Source organism: Caretta caretta, chromosome 3 (genome assembly GCF_965140235.1).
Source record: "Caretta caretta isolate rCarCar2 chromosome 3, rCarCar1.hap1, whole genome shotgun sequence".
NCBI classification, from domain to species: Eukaryota; Metazoa; Chordata; order Testudines; family Cheloniidae; genus Caretta; species Caretta caretta.
The window spans coordinates 148908163-148929128 of NC_134208.1; the positions used below are offsets into that span (position 1 = coordinate 148908163).

The following is a 20966-nucleotide window of genomic DNA, read 5'->3' on the forward strand; positions in this document are numbered from 1 at the left end:
GTTACATTACATTATCTATGCCCCTCAACATGCATGCGGACTGCCTCAGAGGAGTTACCTATTTACCATATCAGCTCACTGGCCATCTCCCTAAAGGCATGGCCAAGACTGAGGACCTATTCCACATACTACTTACCTTAGCACAGACCTTGTGACTACTGTGTGTTTTCACAGCCTCTATCTACTCCCATACATGGCACAAAGACACCCAGAGAGGAGTAAACACAACCATTTACACTGGAGAACAGTCCTGCTTCGAAGAGGCTTCTTTACTTACAGTTCAACTCAACTGCTCAGGAGAATTTATGTGGCTGCCTCCTACCGATCCAGTCGCTCTCAAGTCAGCCAATCCATCCTACAAGAGTTCCCAGCTCCTACCATAAGCTCCTTCTCCTCAGTGGCACATTAACCATGCAGAAGCTGGCTGATTCTCCCAGGTAGTTGGCCTATTGGCACAGTGCTATGAGCAATGATCGATCCCAACAATAAGGCAGCTATTGTCCTGATCCTGCAATTACCACTCCAGGCAGCCACGCTTTGCCCTTACACTGTACCTCCCCACACAGTCTTTTCCAGACCTCACAGCCCCTCGTGACATCCAACATTAACAGGTACCCTAGGAGACAAGTGCAGGGGACATACACACTGGGAGAGCAGAAACAACTCCAGAGAGAAGCACAACACAAGCTCTACCCTTTCCTGGCAGCTCCAATGCTGCTTATGTGTAATTTTGCAAATCTAGAGCAACCACAGAGAAATCCCTGCATCCTGCACACTGGGGCAGCCATACAGAGTTGGACCTCACCTCCCATGCTCAGCAAAGTAAGGTAAAAGGCAGGAGGCTGGTCACTTTCAAAATCTCAACCATTCAGTTCTTCCAGGTGCAGCACCAGCCTCGAGAACTCCATTGGAAAAGGGAGGGTGCCTTTGAGGATCAAGTGCAAGCCACTGCAATACGCTACAATCTACTTCTCAGACATGCCTAAAACCAGTGGTTCCATCAGTATGGGGCAGAAAAGTCTTAATGGGAACGCTGGTGCATCCCCACAGAAAACAGCAGCGGAGCCACTTCCACAGCACTGGAGAAGGAACACTAGCAACAGAGCAAATACTGGAGCTTCTGCTTCTTTAGAACCAGTACAATGGGAGTTTACTGACATGCAAGGGTGGAATTTAGTTTCCTAGGCTTGTCACACAGGTCCTCCTTGGGGGGAGGGATAGCTCAGTGGTTTGAGCACTGGCCTGCTAAACCCAGGGTTGTGAGTTCAATCCTTGAGGGGGCCATTTAGGGATCAGGGCAAAAATTGGGGATTGGTCCTGCTTTGAGCAGGGGGTTGGACTAGATGACCTCCTGAGGTCCCTTCCAACCCTGATATTCTATGATTCTATGTATCCTAAAGCCTTTACTAAGTACTAGCCTGGTACTGGCAGTGCAATGACTGTAAAGGCAAACAGCTCACTCAGCCTCGGCCATCAGCCTGCTTCAAGGAGTGGGAATGCTCACTTGGACACTGGTTTGGTGGATTTCAGAGACATGATGCCATATAAACATACACTGATGAAGTGCTCAGCACCCAGGAAACTCTGCATGAGACTGTCTGCCCACAGAGCTCACAACCTGCAAAGAGAACTGACGCATGGGATCGTCCACCTTCACGAGTAAAGGGCAAATCTCATCCCTGCTGCATCAATAGCAACCGGATAGCTCAACACTGACAATGGGCTAAAGTGCTCAGCCTACACCTTGTAAAGAGGAATTTGCTTGAGTGGGCCAAGACTATACACTTACCCCTCCCTGCTCTTCACAACTGCAGCAGCACTGTCCTGATTTGGTCAGTGACTCATATTTTAAGAACCTGGCTAGACAGTGCCCTACATGGGCCTCATCCCCATAGAGCTGAGTGCTGAAAAGCTATGTAGCAATTAAACACTGTTCCCACCTGCCACCCAGCTCCAGAAGGGGGGGAATGGCCTCATACACTACACTCATCACTGGCCAGCGCGAGGTTGAGAGCCAGCCCCAAGCCTAGCAATGCTTCCCTATTGGCAGTCACAGAGAATCCACCAAGGGGTAGCTCAGAGAGCTGTTACTCTCCTAACACTGCATCACCGGGTGAGGGAACGGCACAATCCAGAACTCCTCCTCCCACCCAACCTGAACCACCTTCGTCTCACCTCCACCCTGGCTAAGCTGCAGACACACGATGCAGACTCCCAGCGGGTACACCAAGAGGAGGCACTGCAAGGCACAGAAAGAGCCTTAGCATGAGCCCCCATTAGTTTCAATGGCAGATCACGCTTCAGGCAGCTAGATCAAAGAAGCTCAACTTAGTACTGAAGCGAGACTAAAGCGAACTCCCACTGGACGCCAGGAGAGCAGGCCCTGCTCTGGTGGTGACTGGAGAGGTGGCCTGGTGGGGGCTGAAGGCAGAGCAGAGATGTTAGTTGAGAAATACTTGGTTAGTCAGGGAGGCAGCTTTAGGTTGGACACATTCCCAGGTGGAAGTGGAGGTGGGGGAGGCAACCCCAGCTTGAGCTCCCATTGGCTTTAATGGAATCTCATGGGCCAGGGCTGTGCGTGCGGAGAAGGCTCACTTCCCCAGTCCCATTCCCCACTGAGAACAGTCGGGAACAGCACTGGTGCAGGTGCCCAAGCCTGTGCTCCCGTTGGCTTCAATGGGAGAACACGCTCAGAGAACACAACATACATTGCAGGTTCACTTCCAGAGACTGTTTAGTCAGCATAACTGGTGTCACGTCAACTCGACCCACCTTATGAGAGCGAGCAAGTTGTCGAGAAGTTTCAGGACCTGCTCAGTGCAGGGGTTACGGTAGATCGGATTGCCGCTGGGCATGCACCCGATCACAAATCCTCCGGCCTTAGCCTCTTCCAGGGTAGTGGGCCAACGAGCCCGTTTCACAACTCCCAGAATGGTGTACACGCAAAAGCTTATCTACAGCAAAACAAAAGACATGGAGAGAACTCTTCTTAGCAAGGGTGCAAGCAAAAGCAACAGAAGGCCAGAGAGAACCCTCTCCCCCTGGCCCTTCTCCTGGGATGGCACTCCACTTGCCCAACCCAGCGGGCGGGGCTGCCTCGGGGGAACGTGCGCATGAGAAGATCCCTCACACTATCCTGATACCTTCCAGAGTTTGCAAGAAGCCCTTGACATGCAGGAATGGCACAGGAGCTTATTACTGGACACACAGTGTCAACGCAGAAGGTCTCGCCGAGTCCAAATGACCACGTGGGGCACCCTCTAAAAGGAAACACTGAAGTCATCACTGTCTCATTTCCCTACACACATCATGGACTGACCAAAAACTCCACATTCCTGCAACTGCCTAAAACCGCATTAGTGTCTGTCACAAGCAGAGTCCTACCATCGTCATTTCCACATCCACCAAACCCTGAAGACAGCAACTACCAGTTTGCAGCGAAGACATCCTGCAGCTAGCCTCTCATACAACATCAGGTCCTGGTGAGTATTTGAGTTACACGCCACGCCACGCAACGCAGCCTTAGTCTCACGCTTTCCAGAATGCTTCACTTGGGAATCGCAATTCACTGCACCACATTACCCAAAACATCCGGCCTTAACCCAACTGCATCCACAAAACAGACTGCTCCAAAAAGAGCCTGAGCTATACCAGGCACAAAGGCTTGTGAACTACCGCATGAGGAATACAGCAAGACTCCTGCCTTGCAGGGTTACAGGATTCTATATACCACACAGGGATGGGGGAACGGGAGACATGATCCTGCTTCTCTTACGTGACCCATGTCCACTGAGCTAGAGTCAGAAGCCATCCGCCATTCTGCAGTATGAACGACGTAGTGATCTGGGTTCAATAAAAGGCGCATGCTTAGGACAGGTCTTGCACAAGGCCCTATTCAAGAGGCAGAATAGGTGAGCATGTGTAGAAGGCAGAGGAATTACTTGCCGCTCTCCAAAGACCGAGCCTCCCCAGGTAATGGATACTCACTCTAGATCGGTTCAGGCCACTGGGATCTTCCAAAACGGGATCAGTGATTTTGTTGTCAGCACCCACGTAGGAGATGAAAGCTTCAGGATCTGATAGGACTCTGAGGGGCAGAAACGAGCAAGCCTGGGATTATCAAAAGCACTGAGGACCTTTAAGCAGAGTCCGGCATCTGCGATAAATGCTGTCCCAGCACAGATAGTCAAAAGTCCTATTCACCACAGTCAGTCAATTCATCTTAAAGGTGAACTCAAGGTGACCGCCCTCAACAATTGTGCTTAGCTTCCCCTTTCAGTTTAATGAAACTGACCCCCTCACTGTACACAAGGCTTCATCAATGCCAAGTGACCCAAGATCAGGCCAGGCTGGTGAAACCGGCTGAGCTGTAGTCTGCTTCTCCGCATCGAGCTCTGCTGACTTGGCCCAGAATTGCAGAAACATGCCAACAAACCGCTCTCCGAATATCCCCATGCACAGTCCATCTACAGCCCAGCACCTCTTTCAGTTCAGTTAAGGAATATTCCAGAGAAGCCCTTTTGCACCTTTCAAAGCTCAGTAATTCTGCTTCTAGCTGCTGCGTGGCAGCTTTCCCAGGTGTTGGCAGAGGACAGCAGCTCTGCACACATGGCTTCTCCAGGAGGTCAGCAAAGGGGATATTTTGACTCCCCTTTTTGTCAGAGGTTTGGAGAGTGCTGTGGCCCCATACCCCTTCCCAGCATGTGCTGTTTAGATATACTCCACACCAAGAAGCTTTTCCATCTCCTGGGCTATTAGCAGGGACTCAAAGCATGGCCAAATTTCTTAAGAGTGCAGAGGGCTTGTGGCTAGCAAACACAGGAGGCACAAAGCGATGCTCCTCTGCTACACACATTCTCTAGAGGGAGGCACATACTAGCCCCTGGAATCTCTGCACCATCTTCAGCTCTAGCTCAGGAATGGTGAATGTGGACCCAGTACCTCTGCATCTCTTCAGAGAGCCACAGGTTGGCAACAGGAGACATGAGCTCCTCCAGGAAAACCTTCTGCCGCTGGTAGTCCTTGAATTGGTTGCTGATGAGGACCAGGGCCTCCATGAGAGCGCACTTCTCCATCTGCGTCAGGAGCAGCTCATTGGACAACAGTTGCTTCACGTGGTTATACAGCATCTCAAAGTTAGGCTGGAACAAAGACCCAAGCAGGACATTGTCACTCACCCACCTGACTGGGGATGCTGCACTCACTTTTCGGGGGAAGAGACAGACTGGTATGTACTGTATTCCCACACACAAGATGCAGGAAATAGCTGGATGAGTAGGGCCTGTTCTGATCTTCCCTTACCCTGATCTTTCCAGCCTCTTCTTTAAGGCTGGCAAAGCCTTGTTTCTACCCTGCTCCTCTATCTTCCTTCCTCCCCCTAGGTACTCCAATGATCTCCACTGTTCATGGCAAATAATGTTTGAGATCAGGGTAGACGCTGCTGCCTCAGCCAGCTGCACCATCACAGCGTGGTCTAAACCCCAAATTGCTCTAGTCTTTCATGGATGGCAAGGAAGCGAGCTCGTCTCTAGGCACTCAAATTTCAGAGTTCAGGACTTTACATCTCTCCACTCCCACCCTTGTGAGTCTAACCAAGAAAACCTGATTGTCCAAGCTAATGGTCTATCCTCACTGCAGTGGTTCAGTTTTCGCTTGCCTACTCTACTCGTAAGTCAAGCGACAAGGAACAAGCATAGAAGCTTGTACAAGCATCAAGGAGCGTTCGCTACCTTTGGGATGGATGATGACAAACCCACTCTTTCTTGGCAGCTGTACTGAAATACAAGCTGGAATCCTAAACGACCCCAATTAGCACCTTCAAAGCACCAGCTTGTGTTTTGCCACAACATAGAGACTAATCTGTAGCCACAAAGTGAGTGGCAGCTGCTACGCCTCCAGCAACCGAAGGGATCCTCAAGAGGAGCAGAATGCTATCCATTATCCTTCAGGCCTCAACAGTTCCCTTCCTTAAACAGGTTGACAATACAATGCTCCTCTAACTACAGCTCCCCTGGTCCCCTAAGAATCAAATACCAGTGCTGCTGGAGCCAAGAGCCAAAACAGAGTTTGCAGGCTTCCTGGTTCAGCAAAGCTAGTAGAAGAGTCTGATCTGGTGGGATCAAGCAGAAAGAGCAACCAGTATTTATATTCTCTTTTACTCCCCCTGGACTGATCCAGAAAGCCAATATCCTCCCCAGCTCCTTCACGTCCCTTCTCCTGACCCACTTCTGATGCAAAATCTAAGAGATCAGCCAGGGCTAATGGCTTCAACTAAGGGCACAATTGATATTACAATAAATAAAATATAACAAATGTGCCTATAAAATGGTTAGAGACTTGAATACTCCCTTTCCCCACTTCAGATGTTGATCAGCATCTTGGATCGTAAATTGTGGGGCAGGGTCTGTGCCTTGCTCTATATCTTTAGTGGGCCCAGTACAACAGGGTCCAGGTCCTGATCAGGGCCTCTAGGTGCTACTGCAATATATTTAAAAACAAAAAACAACAAGTCAGTATCACTCTAGTGTTGAGAAAGAGAAGAAGTCGGCTGACTTTCTGTGCAGCAGAACTCTCTCTGCTTTACAGTCCCATTCGAGTCAAAATAGGGAGAGTCTCCCTGGAAAAAAAAAATGGATTGAGGCAGAGGAACTGAAGATTCCCCATCCCCAGAAATACAGCTGAAGATGGGGCAGAGAGGTACATATACATACCAGGACAAGCTGAGGGTAGTCCCGACACATCTTTATGATCGAGGAGCATGCATGTCTTCTTACATTCTTCACTGCTCGAGTTCTTGGGGCCTGGACCAACAACAAAATTCAGGGTCAAGCTACAAAACCCAGACAGACCCAAGGCCTCCCCATTAGCCAAATCCATTAATGTAATTTTCTGGGCTGTGGAGACCAGGGGAAACTGACACTTCCATTCGTGCATTCCAAGAGTTCAGTTAATGCCAGTTCCCAGAGGAGTCGCTGGAAGCCCCAGCCTTTGGGCTCCAATTCAACTCCTGGGATGAGAATGCAACTGATTTTCATCTACTGCATTACGGTTCCCAACATGCACCCAGGGGTAGCAGCCATACCAATACCAACACCAACCACAGCCACACACGGGCCAACCACTGAAGGGTACGCGTGGTGGCTAGTGAGTGAAAGTCACTCGCAAGTAGAGGTCGGCTGCACAAATACCCAAATGGCTATATCCTGGACTGTTTCTTGGGGGTGAATTTCACCCTAAATGACTCCCAAGCTTCCACCAGCCAAGACTTATTGGCTAAGACTGCGAAGAAGGGATTTAAGTGTCTAGGTATCCCCTTGTCAAGGACAGATCCGACTGAGAAGTTAGTTGCAGCGCAACTTCAGACCTTGTCTCAGGCATCAATATGCTTCTCAAACAGGGCACACCTGATGCAAGTCCTATAGCATATTGTGCCCAAGGAGTATGGACTTACCTTACTCTCTTCTATAACTTCAAAAGTGACGGCAGTGAATAGCTGTGGGACAAAGGAAAAGTCAGTCACTCATCAATATCTGGCATTCATTCTGGAACACTAGGCACAGGATATTGGTGTGACTTCACCAAGCCAGCAGAAACCCCTTTATTCAGGAAGGGTATGAGTTCCCAGTGCACCAAGGCCATGATATAAGATAAAGCTTTTATTGAGACAGAGTGTGTCATTTAGTGGTTGAAGTCCAGGACTGGAAATCACAAAATCCAGGTTATCTGACTCCTCCACTGATTCTCTGTCTTTGGACAAGTCACTTCACTGCCTCAGTTTTAATCCCACTTCTAACAGGAGGGATAATTCCTCTCCTCGGGGTCTCATGAGGATTAGTTAAAATATGTAAGGGCCATGTGGTACTAATACTCCACTCAGAGGCTATCTGATCAAACAGTAGTCTACAACAGTGGTTCTCAACCTTCCCAGACTACCATACCCGTCTGATTTGTCTTGTGTATCCCAAAGTTTCACCTAATTTAAAAACTACTTGCTTACAAAACATAAAAACACAAAAGTGTCTCTGCACACTATAACTGAAAAATTGCTTACTTTCTCATTTTGTCTGTATGAAATTTTAGTTTGTACTGACTTTGCTAGTACTTTTTATGTAGCCTGTTGGAAAACTAGGCAAATATGTAAATGAGTTGATGTACCTCCTGGAAGATCTCTGCATGCTCCCAGGAGTACATATACTCTTGGTTGAGAACCACTGGCCTACAGAACACCTACCTTGGAGAGGACTTGGGGTAGATACTCTGGCCTATAGGTGACAAACGGGAAGAGTGCAGAGACATTGGTGAGCACACAGGACAAGATGAGAGGATCCTTTGTTTCAAAGTTCAGGACAAGCTGCAGCAGCTCTATGCCATCATTCACTGGGATCTCCTGCAAGAATAAAAGGGAAGGGGGAAAGGAAAGAAAGCAACAGTCAGAGATGCGAAATATAACCAACTCTCCAATGTCTCCTCCCAGGGCCTGGCCAGGGAGCTGCTGTGCTGAATAGCACCCTTGGGTGAAGTCTTCCCAAAGTGGGTTAAAAGTGGCAAAGCTCATTTTAACTTATGCGCAATTACTGTTGCAAGAAAGAGGGAACAGACAGCATCACCGTCTCTACAGATGTCTGGAAACAACCGGAGGTTCCAACTCTTACTGCCTGTCTAGGGTGTCCACTTCCTCCCACCTCTTCCCTAGCTCTCCTTCTGCCTGCTGGCTAACAAGTCTCAGGCTTAACCAGCCAGCACAAAACAACCCTTGCAATTCTTTGCTGTGACCAGAATGGCATGCCCAAGCAGACCAATCCTGATTAAAAACTGGCCAGACCCTAACTGGCAAATAAAGATAGTGCACTGCGCTTGTGTTTTTCCAGCTACCACTTAAAACAGACTCTTTCTCCCAACAATACAGGCTGCTCTGAAGAGATCACCTGGGACCCTAATCACTGCACTGGCTCCTCACTGAATAGTGTCCAAATCCAAAGCACTTTTCTGACATTCAAAGCCCACAGTGGAACTGGCCCTACCTACCAAAAAGATCACCACTCCCCAATGCAACTATGACCTCCTCTGACAGCTGGAGTTTCAGCACTATTGTATTTTGCTGCTGGAAGCTAGCATTTTTGGGAAATATTATCTGAAAGGCAACACAGTCAGCAACCTCCCATGTCAACCCGAAACACAGAAACCATGCAAACAGCAGTTAGAGGGTATGTACTTCCTTATCCAGGGTCCGGAACATCTGGCTGATGACACTCTCTGAGAAGAAGGTCATAGCATCCCACTGTACAAAGGAAGGCGAGAAGATGGAGCAGAGACCTTCCCCAGTCTTAGCTGTGAGTGGAGAGAAGAGAAGAGAAGATTGGAGCACTTGTGACACTGGAGATGTCTAGCTTCCCCTTTCCTCCCAAGCACAATGCCAGCTTGGAAAGTCCTCTGCAAAGTCCCACACTCAGGGAAATCTTGCTGGACATCTGAACCACCCACTCATGAGTGCTCCTGTCCTTTCCCTCTATTCCCTTTGCCACTAGGGAGAAGGTTTCCAGCAGGCAAGCATGGGAGGTAGGTTCTAAATGGTGCTCAAAGGCTGTTTGCTTTGTCATCGAGGTGGAGGCTCCTGGATCACAAACAACATCCCTGAGATATAAGAGGAAGTGATTCCAACAAACCACAGCAGAAGGGAAAACAAAGGAAGGGTCTCACTTAAATGGGATTTTAAAGGGAGCAAGTGGCCTGTGTGGAGGACGAGCAATGTAAGTGACAGACGCCTTTGCGAGGCAGATATGTTTGGATTTCTCAGGACAGAGATTGGCTGCATTTTACAGGAAGGACATATCCAGTCAAGTCTGGCCTCTCACTTTGAAATTGTTTTCATGGGAAAGATACAAGTGAGAGGAACTGGGGGAAGGAAGGAGCTTTCCTGTCAGTCAAAGGCTCTCGACCAGTAGCTGCTTAAGTAGGCAGTGAGGGATTTTTCCTGCAGAGACCCTGGAAACCTAGTTGATTTTAAGAGGTGTGGCTTCAAAAGACACACACAGAAGCTTGTTTGGGGCTCCAGGGGGAGGCTGAGCCTCTTGTCTCTCCTGCTCTTCAGGCAACTTACAGTTCATGGGTCCAATATCCACAGGAGCTGCCAGCTGGTACTTCAGCCACTCCCCAGCCATCTGGAAGCCAGTCCTTGGGTCCAGGCGACACGCCATCCTCATGACTTCTCCCTGCTGGGCACGGAAAGCTGCCAAGGGAATTGGATTTGAGGAGTCAGGTTCAGATATTGGAAATGGCTCCCCTTCAGTGTCGCTCTTCACTTTTCCACAGCTGGGAACATCTGTGGCTGCTACTTTGGCAGTAGAGTTCTGCAGAGCGAGCTCAAATACCTGGTAGTAGACCAGCTTGTAGTACAGCATGGGAGCCTTCCAGCTTTGCTTTGGGAAATAAGATTAAATTCTTTAGCTAAGCCCCCTTTTTAGGATCCTTGCCCCCAGGCCTGGCTCCTGTTCAAGTCCTGGGGTACAGTGAGTTTCATTCCCCCCGGATAACTGACTGAGGAAGCACATGCCTCAGCACTGAGTGATGCAGGCTCAGCAAACCTTAGTTGCCACCTGTTGGCCAAGAGGAAACAGAATTGAATGCCTGGGCTGCCACAGGAGAATGCCAAGAAGTTCACCAGGCACAAGGCAAGTGGGAAGACCTGGAGCAGCAATGTGAGCAACTGAAGCTCATTACTGAGCTGAGAGGGTGGGCACTAAGCTAGGCCAGGAACCCCCAGCCCTGTGAGAGCGAGGGGAAGACTGCAAACTTCAAACAGAGGTAGCAGGCCTTGCTGGGAGGCCCCCGGATGACTTACAGTTGAAGAAGGCATTGAAGTCCTCATCACTGTCGAAGTCAAAGCGAGAGTATTCACAACTGGGGCTGTCTGTTTTAGAGGGGAAGCCCACCTGGAAACAGAAGGGACTTGGTGAGGGAGCGAGTGGAGCAATCACCCACCTCTGCCTGAGCACCAGCTCCAAGGGGACTCACACTAGGGGAAGAGCGGAAGAACTGTAATCTTCAGACCAGGACTGATACCCTGCAGCCCAGAGATGATGCTCTACACTGCTGTGTCAAAAACCCAGCTTCTCCACCGTTACCACTATGAAACATTCGCTGAGGCACCACCAGCTCACACCCAGCAGAGCAGAGCTCCTCCATACCTTCACTAGGTTAGTCATAGATGCACGAAGGTACTTTGGGATCATAGCCAACAGCAGAGGTTCACGGGACAAGATTTCATGTCGAAAGAGGGCTCCCCAGGTGATCTGAGTGGAAGATCGCAGGAACTGAGGGGAAAAGAAGAAAGACCAAAAGTTTCAATAGGGTTGTACTCTCTGGTGCAGAAGCTTGAACCTTTGTGCTAAAAGGGGAATGGCAAGCTACAATGACTCCCCAATCCAGGCCACACACTTTCCAGACCCAGACAAAACTGCCAAGCTACTCTGGCAAATGGGAAAGAGTCTCCCACCAAGCAAATACCAGGGTTTGCTCCAGTCTCTGAAATCTGTGCTCTCCATGCTGTATGGGCCTTATGGGACACTGGATGGCAGTGCAGCACTGACCACATCACTTTCTACATCCTCAGAGGAGGAAATGGTTAGAAAATGGCAGATGGCTCTCAAAAACGTAACAGACATGAGCTGATTTCCTCTGCAGCAGGAGTGACACAGTCTCCTACGCTGTGGTTTAACTACACACGCTGCACTCAGAGCCCCCTCTCCCTTTCCCCTACCTGGCTGGGATGGGTTGTGAAAGCTAGAAACGAGTCCAGGTATTTCCCAAGGTTGGCTGGGGTGTCCACGTCAGAATCTGAGCCCTGTTAACGGAAGGATGAGTAATTTCAGACAAAACGACGAGTGATTTCAGACAACGCTTCAGCAGTAGAGCAGGAGGAGCTGGGTGGCAGCGCCACTTGGAAACCAGGAGCGCAATGTGCTGGGGGGACAAAAAAGCCAGCGCATAATGGCGGAAAAAGAGCTGTGTTCTGAAACTGCTGCTGCTCCAGAGTGCCAAGTTCCCACTACCTGCCTTGCAAGTGCCAAAGGAGACAACAGCCACATTCAGGAGAAAAGGATGGACTATGAGTAGCTTGGAAAAAGTTATAAACACTCCACAACACCCAATCCATCATGAGGTATTCACTGGCGGGCCGGAATGACCCGACTACCTCAGAAATGGAGGGAAAAAGGAGACCAGAGATGTAGCAGTTCTTAAAAAAGCATCAGCATTTGCTTCACTCCTCACTCCGGCAGTACTCTTTGACCTAGCACTGTCCTGAGTGCTCCCTTCTCTGGGGCTGTTCTTCCCAGGATTTCCTTAGCAGCACATCCTTCTGTGGGGTTGCCTGTCACCCTGACATCCCTGGAGTGAACTGAGCCTGTATTATAAAAGGCCACAAGCCCTTGCCACTCACAGCAGGCTTTGCTAAGGATAAATAGCCAAGGCTCCCCTCCACCATACAGTGAGTGAAGTCACCCTAGCTTGAGGTAGTCAAACCTCCAAGAGCTGCTTCTTGTTAAGTCTATCTTCTCAAGTGGTTCAGGATTTTCCTTCCTCCCACAGCTCCCTGTGAGTTTACTGTCACACCAATTCTCTGCAGCCAGCTGACCTGGTCTTTCCACAAACAACATCTTTCAGCAAGCCAGCTCCGTTATTAAACAATCGCTCTTGTTACATCCCCACTTTGGTGCCGTCGGTAGAAGATCCAAAGTTCCCAGCACACCCCTAGAAGAGTTGGCATCAAACCTGCCAGGTTTCACTGCATGCAAGGCCCTTTCTGTTCCCTCCTCTGTTAGAGGAAAGAACTGCTGCTCTCCATATCAATGGTATAAACAAGAATCATGGTATCCATATCCCCAATCATCCCCCTGAAAGACAGTCTTGTCAGGATTGCTTCCAGTGTTTGTAGAAGACTCACCACTAATGCACACAGCTGACTGCCTAAAGCACACAAGACCTGGCAAAGTCTCTTCAAGAAAACATAATGCTTCTCTACCAGGCCTTCACCATCTGCTGTCCTGGGAGGGAGAAGGGAAAGGGAAGGTCAGGATTACACACACAGTAGTAAGTTGGGAAGACAATTTGACATCAGCATGGTTGGGTTCCCTTCCCCATTACAGAAGTTATTGATATGAGATCCAATTTTAAGATTAGAAGTATTTCTAGTCTAAACCTTTTGGACCTTCTCCCAATATCTCCTGATCAATCTCAGGCCAAAAGAGAAGATTTTGGGAAGTTGGGAGTTACCCTGAGCAGCTTCTTTTGAAGTTATGGGACTTAGGAAAATGGTTGGCTTTTCAAGTTTGGGAAAAGTAACACTTTCTACCCTCTCCTAATCCAATGCCAGCTTGCTGCCATTAGGCCAGACTGGATCTGCATGCTGCCCACACTGAGGATCTGTGCACAGTAGTGGTTCGATATGCAGCACTCGATAGTACTAAGGCTAAGAACTCTATCCACACCTGAGCAAAGGCCATGATGGGAACAGGTGCTGAGGTAATTTCCAAGAGACCAGTTTTAGTTTCATAGCTTGGGGCAGAGAGGTACTTATTAATACAGGCCAGCCGCAGCCAGTTTCCACTTAAGACCATGATGCGCTCCCACAGCAACTGGACAGTACTCACTGTGCAGCAGAAAGTATGTAGTGCATGGCAACATCTCCAAACAAGACCATAAGGGGCTTCCGATCCTCCAGCTTCCCCTACACAAAAAGCAAAGTACACACTGGTCAAAACACGTGACCGCACCTCATCCCACCAGCGAGAGGGAGCTAGCAGATCACTAGCTGTGCTACCATTTGGGGACTTGAATTCCACCACTGAGCAGAACAAAATGCAACAAGAAATTAAAGAACTACTGGAGTATAAAGTAGTTTTCCCCAGTAACCCCACTGGGAGCCTTAAACCAAAACCTGGTCCTTATAGGCCTATTTCTTCTTCCACTGCATATTGGCTTGTTGCTGCAGGGCAGCTGGACTGGTTTGTTATTGTAAGGTTGCTTGTAAGCACTGTGCTTGTGCTACTGATCTGGGATAAGCACACACTGGGTGGGCGTGGCAGCAGAACATACAGGGCACACCTCGATGGTGCTGTTTCAGAAAACATCTACTGGGCATCAGAAATCCTACTAGGTTCTTACAGCGAGATGGCAATACCCCAACACTCCTCTGTGGCAGAGAGCACTGAGGACAGCAGGAGTTAGGAACGAGTTAACGTTATTTGTTCAAGCAGGGATTTCAAGCTTCAAAGTTGTATGGAAGGGCAGACAGAGAAACGGGGCCTGGGTGGGTTCCAGAAACTGCTCTGTCCATTGTCCTGGGGAAGCACCCACCCTAAAGTCACTCGGGTGCCTGGGCAGCCAAAGAGGCAGGTGACTTAATTCCTTAGCTAAAGGAGTGACATTACCATTGCTCAACCTGATAAACTAAGACTAAACCCAGGAAGAGGAGGGGAATGTGGAGGGCAGGAGGGGTCAGGGAGGCTTGGGAGGAGGAACTCACTTTCCTGCTGACAGCGATCAGAAGACACTCTGCTGCTCCCACTTGGAGCTCGGGTTCATTCAGGAGCAAGCACAACATCTCCAGGAGCTTGCAGTTATCTGCTGTGATGTGGCTCATGGCCACCCAGTCAATGTAGCCTGCCAGGGTGTTAAGTGCTGCTATCCCAACGCGGCAGTTTGCCTGGGCCTGTGAACGGACCATAACCAACGGTTCAGACCCAGAAAGGGTTTATATGGAAACAATCTCAGTGCAGAGCTTTGCCTCTGGCCCAGATGTGGGGCAACCCATGTCTCAGCCATAGCTGACTTCTCCATGTTGGAGCTGCACATGCATTATATGACAGCAACTACCTTCTGAAGTGCCTTCTCCGGGAAAGTAACTGAGGTGGCAGTGGGTAGGGGAAGTGGGGCAAAGTCCTCAGGCTAACAACATCAGGGCCGCTTGAAATGAGCAGTTCCCTCCTTTCCAGATAGTCAGGTTAATTAACCAAAGTATAAACTGCAACTCGGTGTCTGGTGACAGGCTACGGCATGGAAACCTGAGTCTGGTTCCAAACAGCCTCGGTCTGCACTGCCTCCCCAGGCCGTACTCACCTTTGGTTCCTGGGCCAGTTCAGTCTTCTGAAAAAAGAACAAGAGACAGTAAGTGAGCTCTGGTGCACATCTCCTCCCAGCAACTGCTGGGCAGTCCCCGGCTCATTCAAGAGGGTGCAGCCCGGAGAAGCCTCAGTGAATAGATGCCTGGTGAAAGAGGCTGCAACACATTTTCCAGCTCGGGACACTGCCCCAGGACTTTCCACTGGAAGTTAAGCCACAGATTCTCTCCTCTGAAAAAAGATGTTCCAGGTGGCAGGTTCCTCTGAATGTGTGTGTGTGGGTTCCAATACTTCCTTGAAACTTCCACGGAAGAAGATGCCTTTGCTTCCCTTTTAAAGCGTCTTACGTTCAACGATCACAACCTCTGGGAAGCGTTTGTGGCCTCATTCTAATGAAACGAATGCTTAGAAAGAAGTGACTTGACCAAGACCACAAAGTAAGGCAGTGGCAGAGCTAGGACTGGAACCCAGGAGTCCTGACTTCCAGTCCCCAGCTCTAAGTGCTTAACAGCAACAATGCACTGTGTGTGTGCCATCTTATTGCCTAAATTATGCAACAGCAGAGTCTGATCTGAGTAGATGCCCTGTTTTTCTGCATACAAGGAAAATTGCAACCATCCCTTTCTTCTGCAAGGTTTTGCTTTGGAAACTCCATTCTGTCAACATTTAGAGTGCAATGACTCAAGTCACCCCAGATGTACCCCAAATACCTAAGTACAGACCCACCACACCACAGCTGAATATCTAACAGCACTGCAGAGTACAGCTCCCAGGCCTGGCAATTCCCTCCCTCTCAATCCAGTAAGCAGACTGGTAGCTGGACACCCAACCCGCAGTATTCACCCTGTGCACAAAACAGCTCAAAGATCTTGCTAACCTGTGGAGTGGTGAGGATATCTCGCTCCTGGGGCGCTCCCACCTGGCCAAGCAGAAGGATTCCACCATTAGCAGAAGAAACCACACTTCAGAGTCTCAACATTGCAATTCAGACCTCAGCTGGAAATGTACTCAACCGAACTACAAAACGCAACAAGGTTTCCCACACACCCCAGGTCAGCAATAAACGGCAAAAAGAAATACACAGCTCTACGGAATGGTCTATGCCAGTGGCTCTGAACCTTTCCAGACTACAGTACTCCTTGTAGGAGTCTGATTTGTCTTGCGTACCCCCAAGTTTCACCTCACTTAAAAACTACTTGCTTACAAAAATCAGACATAAAAATACAAGTGTCGCAGAACACTATTACTGAAAAATTGCTTACTTTCTCATTTTTACCATATAATTATAAAATAAATCAATTGGAATATAAATATTGTACTTACATTTCAGCGTCTAGCATATAGAACAGTATAAACAAGTCATTGTCTGTATGAAATTTCAGTTTGTATTGACTTCGCTGGTACTTTTTATGTAGCCTGTTGTAAAACTAGGCAAATATCTAGACGAGTTGGTATATCCCCTGGAAGACCTCTGCGTACCCCCAGGGGTACATGTGCCCCTGGGTGAGAACCGCTAGTCTATGCGGCCAGTGAATGTGCCAAGGAAACTGGTTGAAATGTCCCTCTCGGCGAATAGGATACAAGCCTGTCACTGCTTCATCTCCACCACACTGTTGTCATGCTAAGCATGACTCCACATTTTAACACATTATAAAAGGGAACAAGATGTGCACATAAGAAGCTTGTCTCTGGATTGGTCAGTGCTGTATCCCTCACCTTCCCAACCCCATCTCACTCTCACCGGATCAGACTACGAGCTCTTCAGGGCAAAGATCTGCCTTTATCACGTCTTGAGCAACCTGCACATCTCCAGTATCATAGGATTATAACCGTAGTAAAGTAGAGCCCAAACCGCCCCGTTTATGGGAGGACAAGGGGCATCTGCTACTAGAAGGTAGCAGCACCCCATACCATCTCTTTGCAGTAGGAGTTTCTGACCTGATCTCTAGGAGAATGGTGCCAAACCAATGCCTTAGTGCCAACAAACTGAGCCTCCCAGTGGCAAGCGCAAGGTTCTCATCCATCTCAGGTGATCAACACTAGAAATCCAGACTGCTGACACCAATGCTGCCTCCTGAACCCTGAGACTTTCTCATCAGCCATTGACTGTTTTCATGCTCACAACAGAGCTCCAAGGTGTAACTACAGCAATTGATTTCAGACTGAGTCTCCTCTCACTTGCCCAAAAAGTGCGACCCATATCCAAGATCCCAGTGCTGACTAGGCTCCCAGGAAGAAGCTTCTTACCATGCGCCTATACTTGTTGACGTTCTGCTGCAGGGTAGTGAGCAGGAAGCTGAAGATCTTCTCCATGTTCTGGGTAAGGGTTTGTTGGATGTCCCGTCGCCGCTGGGTGGGCAGCGTCTGGAAGGTCACCACGTCCTCTGCCAGACGCAGGAGGATGAACATCACCAGTTCTGTCTGTGTCTCCTAATGTCCCAAACAAACACACCCATGAATCTAGCCGTAACATGAAGCCCTGCAGAGAGCAGCTCAGAGACACAGATTAACACCAGACCAGGGTCTGGGGAATAGCCAGAGAAGGATGACTACAATGGTTTAGTCTCTGATAACGTGATCTCCTGGAATAATGGAACCTGACAACAGCCTGTGAACCTACTGTAACTCCAGCTTGTTTGACCATGAAATAAGGAAAGGAGACCTAGAATTATGAGCCACTGGAAGAGTACAGACAAGTATGACAGACAGGTGTGCTTCATACCCCTTGTTTGGAGAGCGTATCCAGCTCCTTCAGCATATCAGGCCAGTGCTGAGGCCATTCACGCTTGATCATCTCCACCACAATGCGAGACAGGACATCCTTAATGTGACTTTCCTCCTCTAAAATATTCTGTGTTCCCTATGAGAGAAAGAAGATGATCACACAAAATGGAGCCAGCTGCCCCCAGAACAATCATTCATACCATGGGGGAGTCTGGCTGCAGACCCACTGGACAATAACACAAATACACCTTCATCCCAGCTGTTCTTGTCCTGATTGGAACTCCCGCCTTCCCAGGCATTCACAGCTGGCAGGCTCTGTGCACCAGATGATTGTCATCTGAGGAGCAGGTCTTTGAAGACCATCGCCTCCATTGGATGGATTGACAGTTGTGGGTGGGAATTTCCAGGAAACCTCCTGTGGTGGCCAAATGGAAGGAGGTCTAGAACTCTAAAGCACCTTTGGGTTCAATCCACAATTCTCCTTTCCCAGACACTGCTGACCTACAGCACCAGACCAAATTGCATGCTTCACAGGAGTCAAGGATACGGCTTTGATGCTACATCTAGCCTTCATGCAAAGAACAGCAGAAATCCTCTCACCTCAGAGATTCATTTTGGAGCAGAGATCACTATACTTCAACTGAATGAGTGACAATCTCCACATTTACTGAACCTTCCATCCAAGGACTGCAAAAACACTGTGTACATATGAAGCAAACCTCACAACCCCCAGCTCTTCTGAGGTGGGTAAGTTATCCCCATTTTACAGAGGAGGATACTGAGGCAGAGAGGGAAATGGTATCTCCCCCAGGGTCATATAGCAAGTAAAGGGCACAGTCTGGAATTGAACTCAGGCCTCCTGTACTTTAACCACAAGGTCATCCTTCCTCCTCACTTTCATGTGCCACCTCAACAAAGTGAAAGAGCTCCGCAAGAGGTCGTGGGACTCTCAGCCAGAGGTTATGGTTAAGGCTGCATGTATTGGTCACGGAAGGCATGGATACAACCTACAACTACAACCTATCCTGAAGGATGACCCAACACTCTCACAAATCTTGGGAGACAGGCCAGTCCTTGCCTACAGACAGCCCCCCAACCTGAAGCAAATACTCACCAGCAACCACATACCACAAAACAGAACCACTAACCCAGGAACCTATCCTTGCAACAAAGCCCGTTGCCAACTGTGCCCACATATCTATTCAGGGGACACCATCACAGGGCCTAATAACATCAGCCACACTATCAGAGGCTCATTCACCTGCACATCCACCAATGTGATATATGCCATCATGTGCCAGCAATGCCCCTCTGCCATGTACATTGGTCAAACTGGACAGTCTCTACGTAAAAGAGTAAATGGACACAAATCAGATGTCAAGAATTATAACATTCATAAACCAGTCGGAGAACACTTCAATCTCTCTGGTCACGCAATCACAGACATGAAGGTCGCTATCTTAAAACAAAAAAACTTCAAATCCAGACTCCAGCGAGAAACTGCTGAATTGGAATTCATTTGCAAATTGGATACAATTAACTTAGGCTTGAATAGAGACTGGGAGTGGCTTAGTCATTACGCAAGGTAGCCTATTTCCCCTTGTTCCCCCCCAGACGTTCTTGTTAAACCCTGGATTTGTGCTGGAAATGGCCCACCTTGATGATCATACACAATGTAAGGAGAGTGGTCACTTTGGATAAGCTGTTACCAGCAGGAGAGTGAGTTTGTGTGTGTGGCGGGGTGGGGGTGAGAAAACCTGGATTTGTGCTGGAAATGGCCCAACTTGATTATCATACACATTGTAAGGAGAGTGATCACTTTAGATAAGCTATTACCAGCAGGAGAGTGGGGTGGGAGGAGGTATTTTTTCATGCTTTGTGTGTATATAATAAGATCTTCTAAACTTTCCACAGTATGCATCCGATGAAGTGAGCTGTAGCTCACGAAAGCTTATGCTCAAATAAATTGGTTAGTCTCTAAGGTGCCACAAGTACTCCTTTTCTTTCTGTGACTTTGGTGATTTTTGGTGCGGCTGGCTCAGGGGTTGCCTGAACTCTCTGGAAGGTCACCAGCAATGGCAGCAGTTTAGGTGTGGGAGGGGGCTTAGGGCTGGGTCAGGGGGTTGGGATGTGGGGTGGCACTTACCTGACCTAGACAGAAGGGCAGGGGGCGCTGTGCGCTGTCACTGTTTGCAGGCACCACCCCCACAGCTCCCATTGGCTGCAGTTCCTTGCCAATGGGAGCTGCAGAGCCAGAGCTCATGACGAGGGCAGAGCATGTAGTGCACCTGGCCTTCCCTACTCCACCCCTAGGGGCTGCAGGGACATGTGAAGCCAGGTAAGGAGCCTGCCAGCCCTGCCAACCCTCCCCTGCCCCGCAGCACCAGCGGGTTCCCGGGCCATCCCCCCAGCACCTGTGGCACCCCCAGACTGCCCCCTGAGAGCACCCGCAGCCCCCTGTCCAAGTTTTAGTTAGGAGTATATAGTACCAGTCATGGACAGGTCACGGGCCATGAATTTTTGTTTACTGCCTGTGACCTGTCCAAGACTTTTACTAAAAATATCTGTGACTAAAACATAGCCTTAGTCATGGTCCCTTAGCCATAGATTATGGGTCTATTACGGGAGCAGGGGGGGTGAGCTCTTGTGGCCTGTAGGGTGCAGAAGGTCAGACTAGATGATCATGATGGTCCCTTCTGGCCTTAAAGTCTATGAGTCTGCTCCATATGGTGGTTTGGCCCTGGAGGCAGCCAGCACTTACATTGGATATAAGCCCCATGACATTGTTCTTCAGATAGACCTTCTCGAGGCGAGGCATGCTGTTCCAGCGAAACCTGTCCAACAAAACACACAGAGGGCACCAAGTCAATACGCTGGCACAGATCACTGACTTGTTTTAGAAATCCATCAGCCCGTTGCCCAAGCCAGGGAGGCTGAGGCTGCATCGTTCATTTGCACTGCCAATACCCAATCCCTTACTGAGCAACATTATTGGCTGAAGCTAAAATTACAGCCCAGTTAGAGCATCTGCACCGAGATCAGCACAGCTCAGGGAACGTGCAGGATTCGTTAACATCTACAGGAAAAGGACCAAGAGCACAAAATATTGGGTTTGTGGAGCCAAGA

The 20966-nt window shown here is 49.0% G+C and overlaps 1 protein-coding gene across 2 annotated transcripts in view; it reads right to left on the reverse strand.

Moving 5' to 3' along the window:
- Positions 1-20966, reverse strand: part of XPO5 (exportin 5) — a 37754-nt gene that overhangs the window by 15204 nt on the left and 1584 nt on the right. For both annotated transcript variants that reach the window (XM_048843552.2, XM_048843553.2), the window contains exons 3-21: positions 20602-20674; positions 17839-17976; positions 17364-17546; positions 15994-16035; positions 15115-15141; positions 14522-14707; positions 13647-13723; positions 12941-13040; positions 11756-11839; positions 11184-11309; positions 10838-10928; positions 10097-10225; positions 9212-9327; positions 8231-8386; positions 7451-7492; positions 6711-6800; positions 4942-5141; positions 3988-4087; positions 2773-2954 (exon numbers count right to left, since the gene is read on the reverse strand). In XM_048843552.2, the coding sequence (XP_048699509.1) occupies positions 2773-2954; positions 3988-4087; positions 4942-5141; positions 6711-6800; positions 7451-7492; positions 8231-8386; positions 9212-9327; positions 10097-10225; positions 10838-10928; positions 11184-11309; positions 11756-11839; positions 12941-13040; positions 13647-13723; positions 14522-14707; positions 15115-15141; positions 15994-16035; positions 17364-17546; positions 17839-17976; positions 20602-20674 (2142 nt within the window). The remainder of the gene's footprint in view (positions 1-2772; positions 2955-3987; positions 4088-4941; positions 5142-6710; positions 6801-7450; positions 7493-8230; positions 8387-9211; positions 9328-10096; positions 10226-10837; positions 10929-11183; positions 11310-11755; positions 11840-12940; positions 13041-13646; positions 13724-14521; positions 14708-15114; positions 15142-15993; positions 16036-17363; positions 17547-17838; positions 17977-20601; positions 20675-20966) is intronic.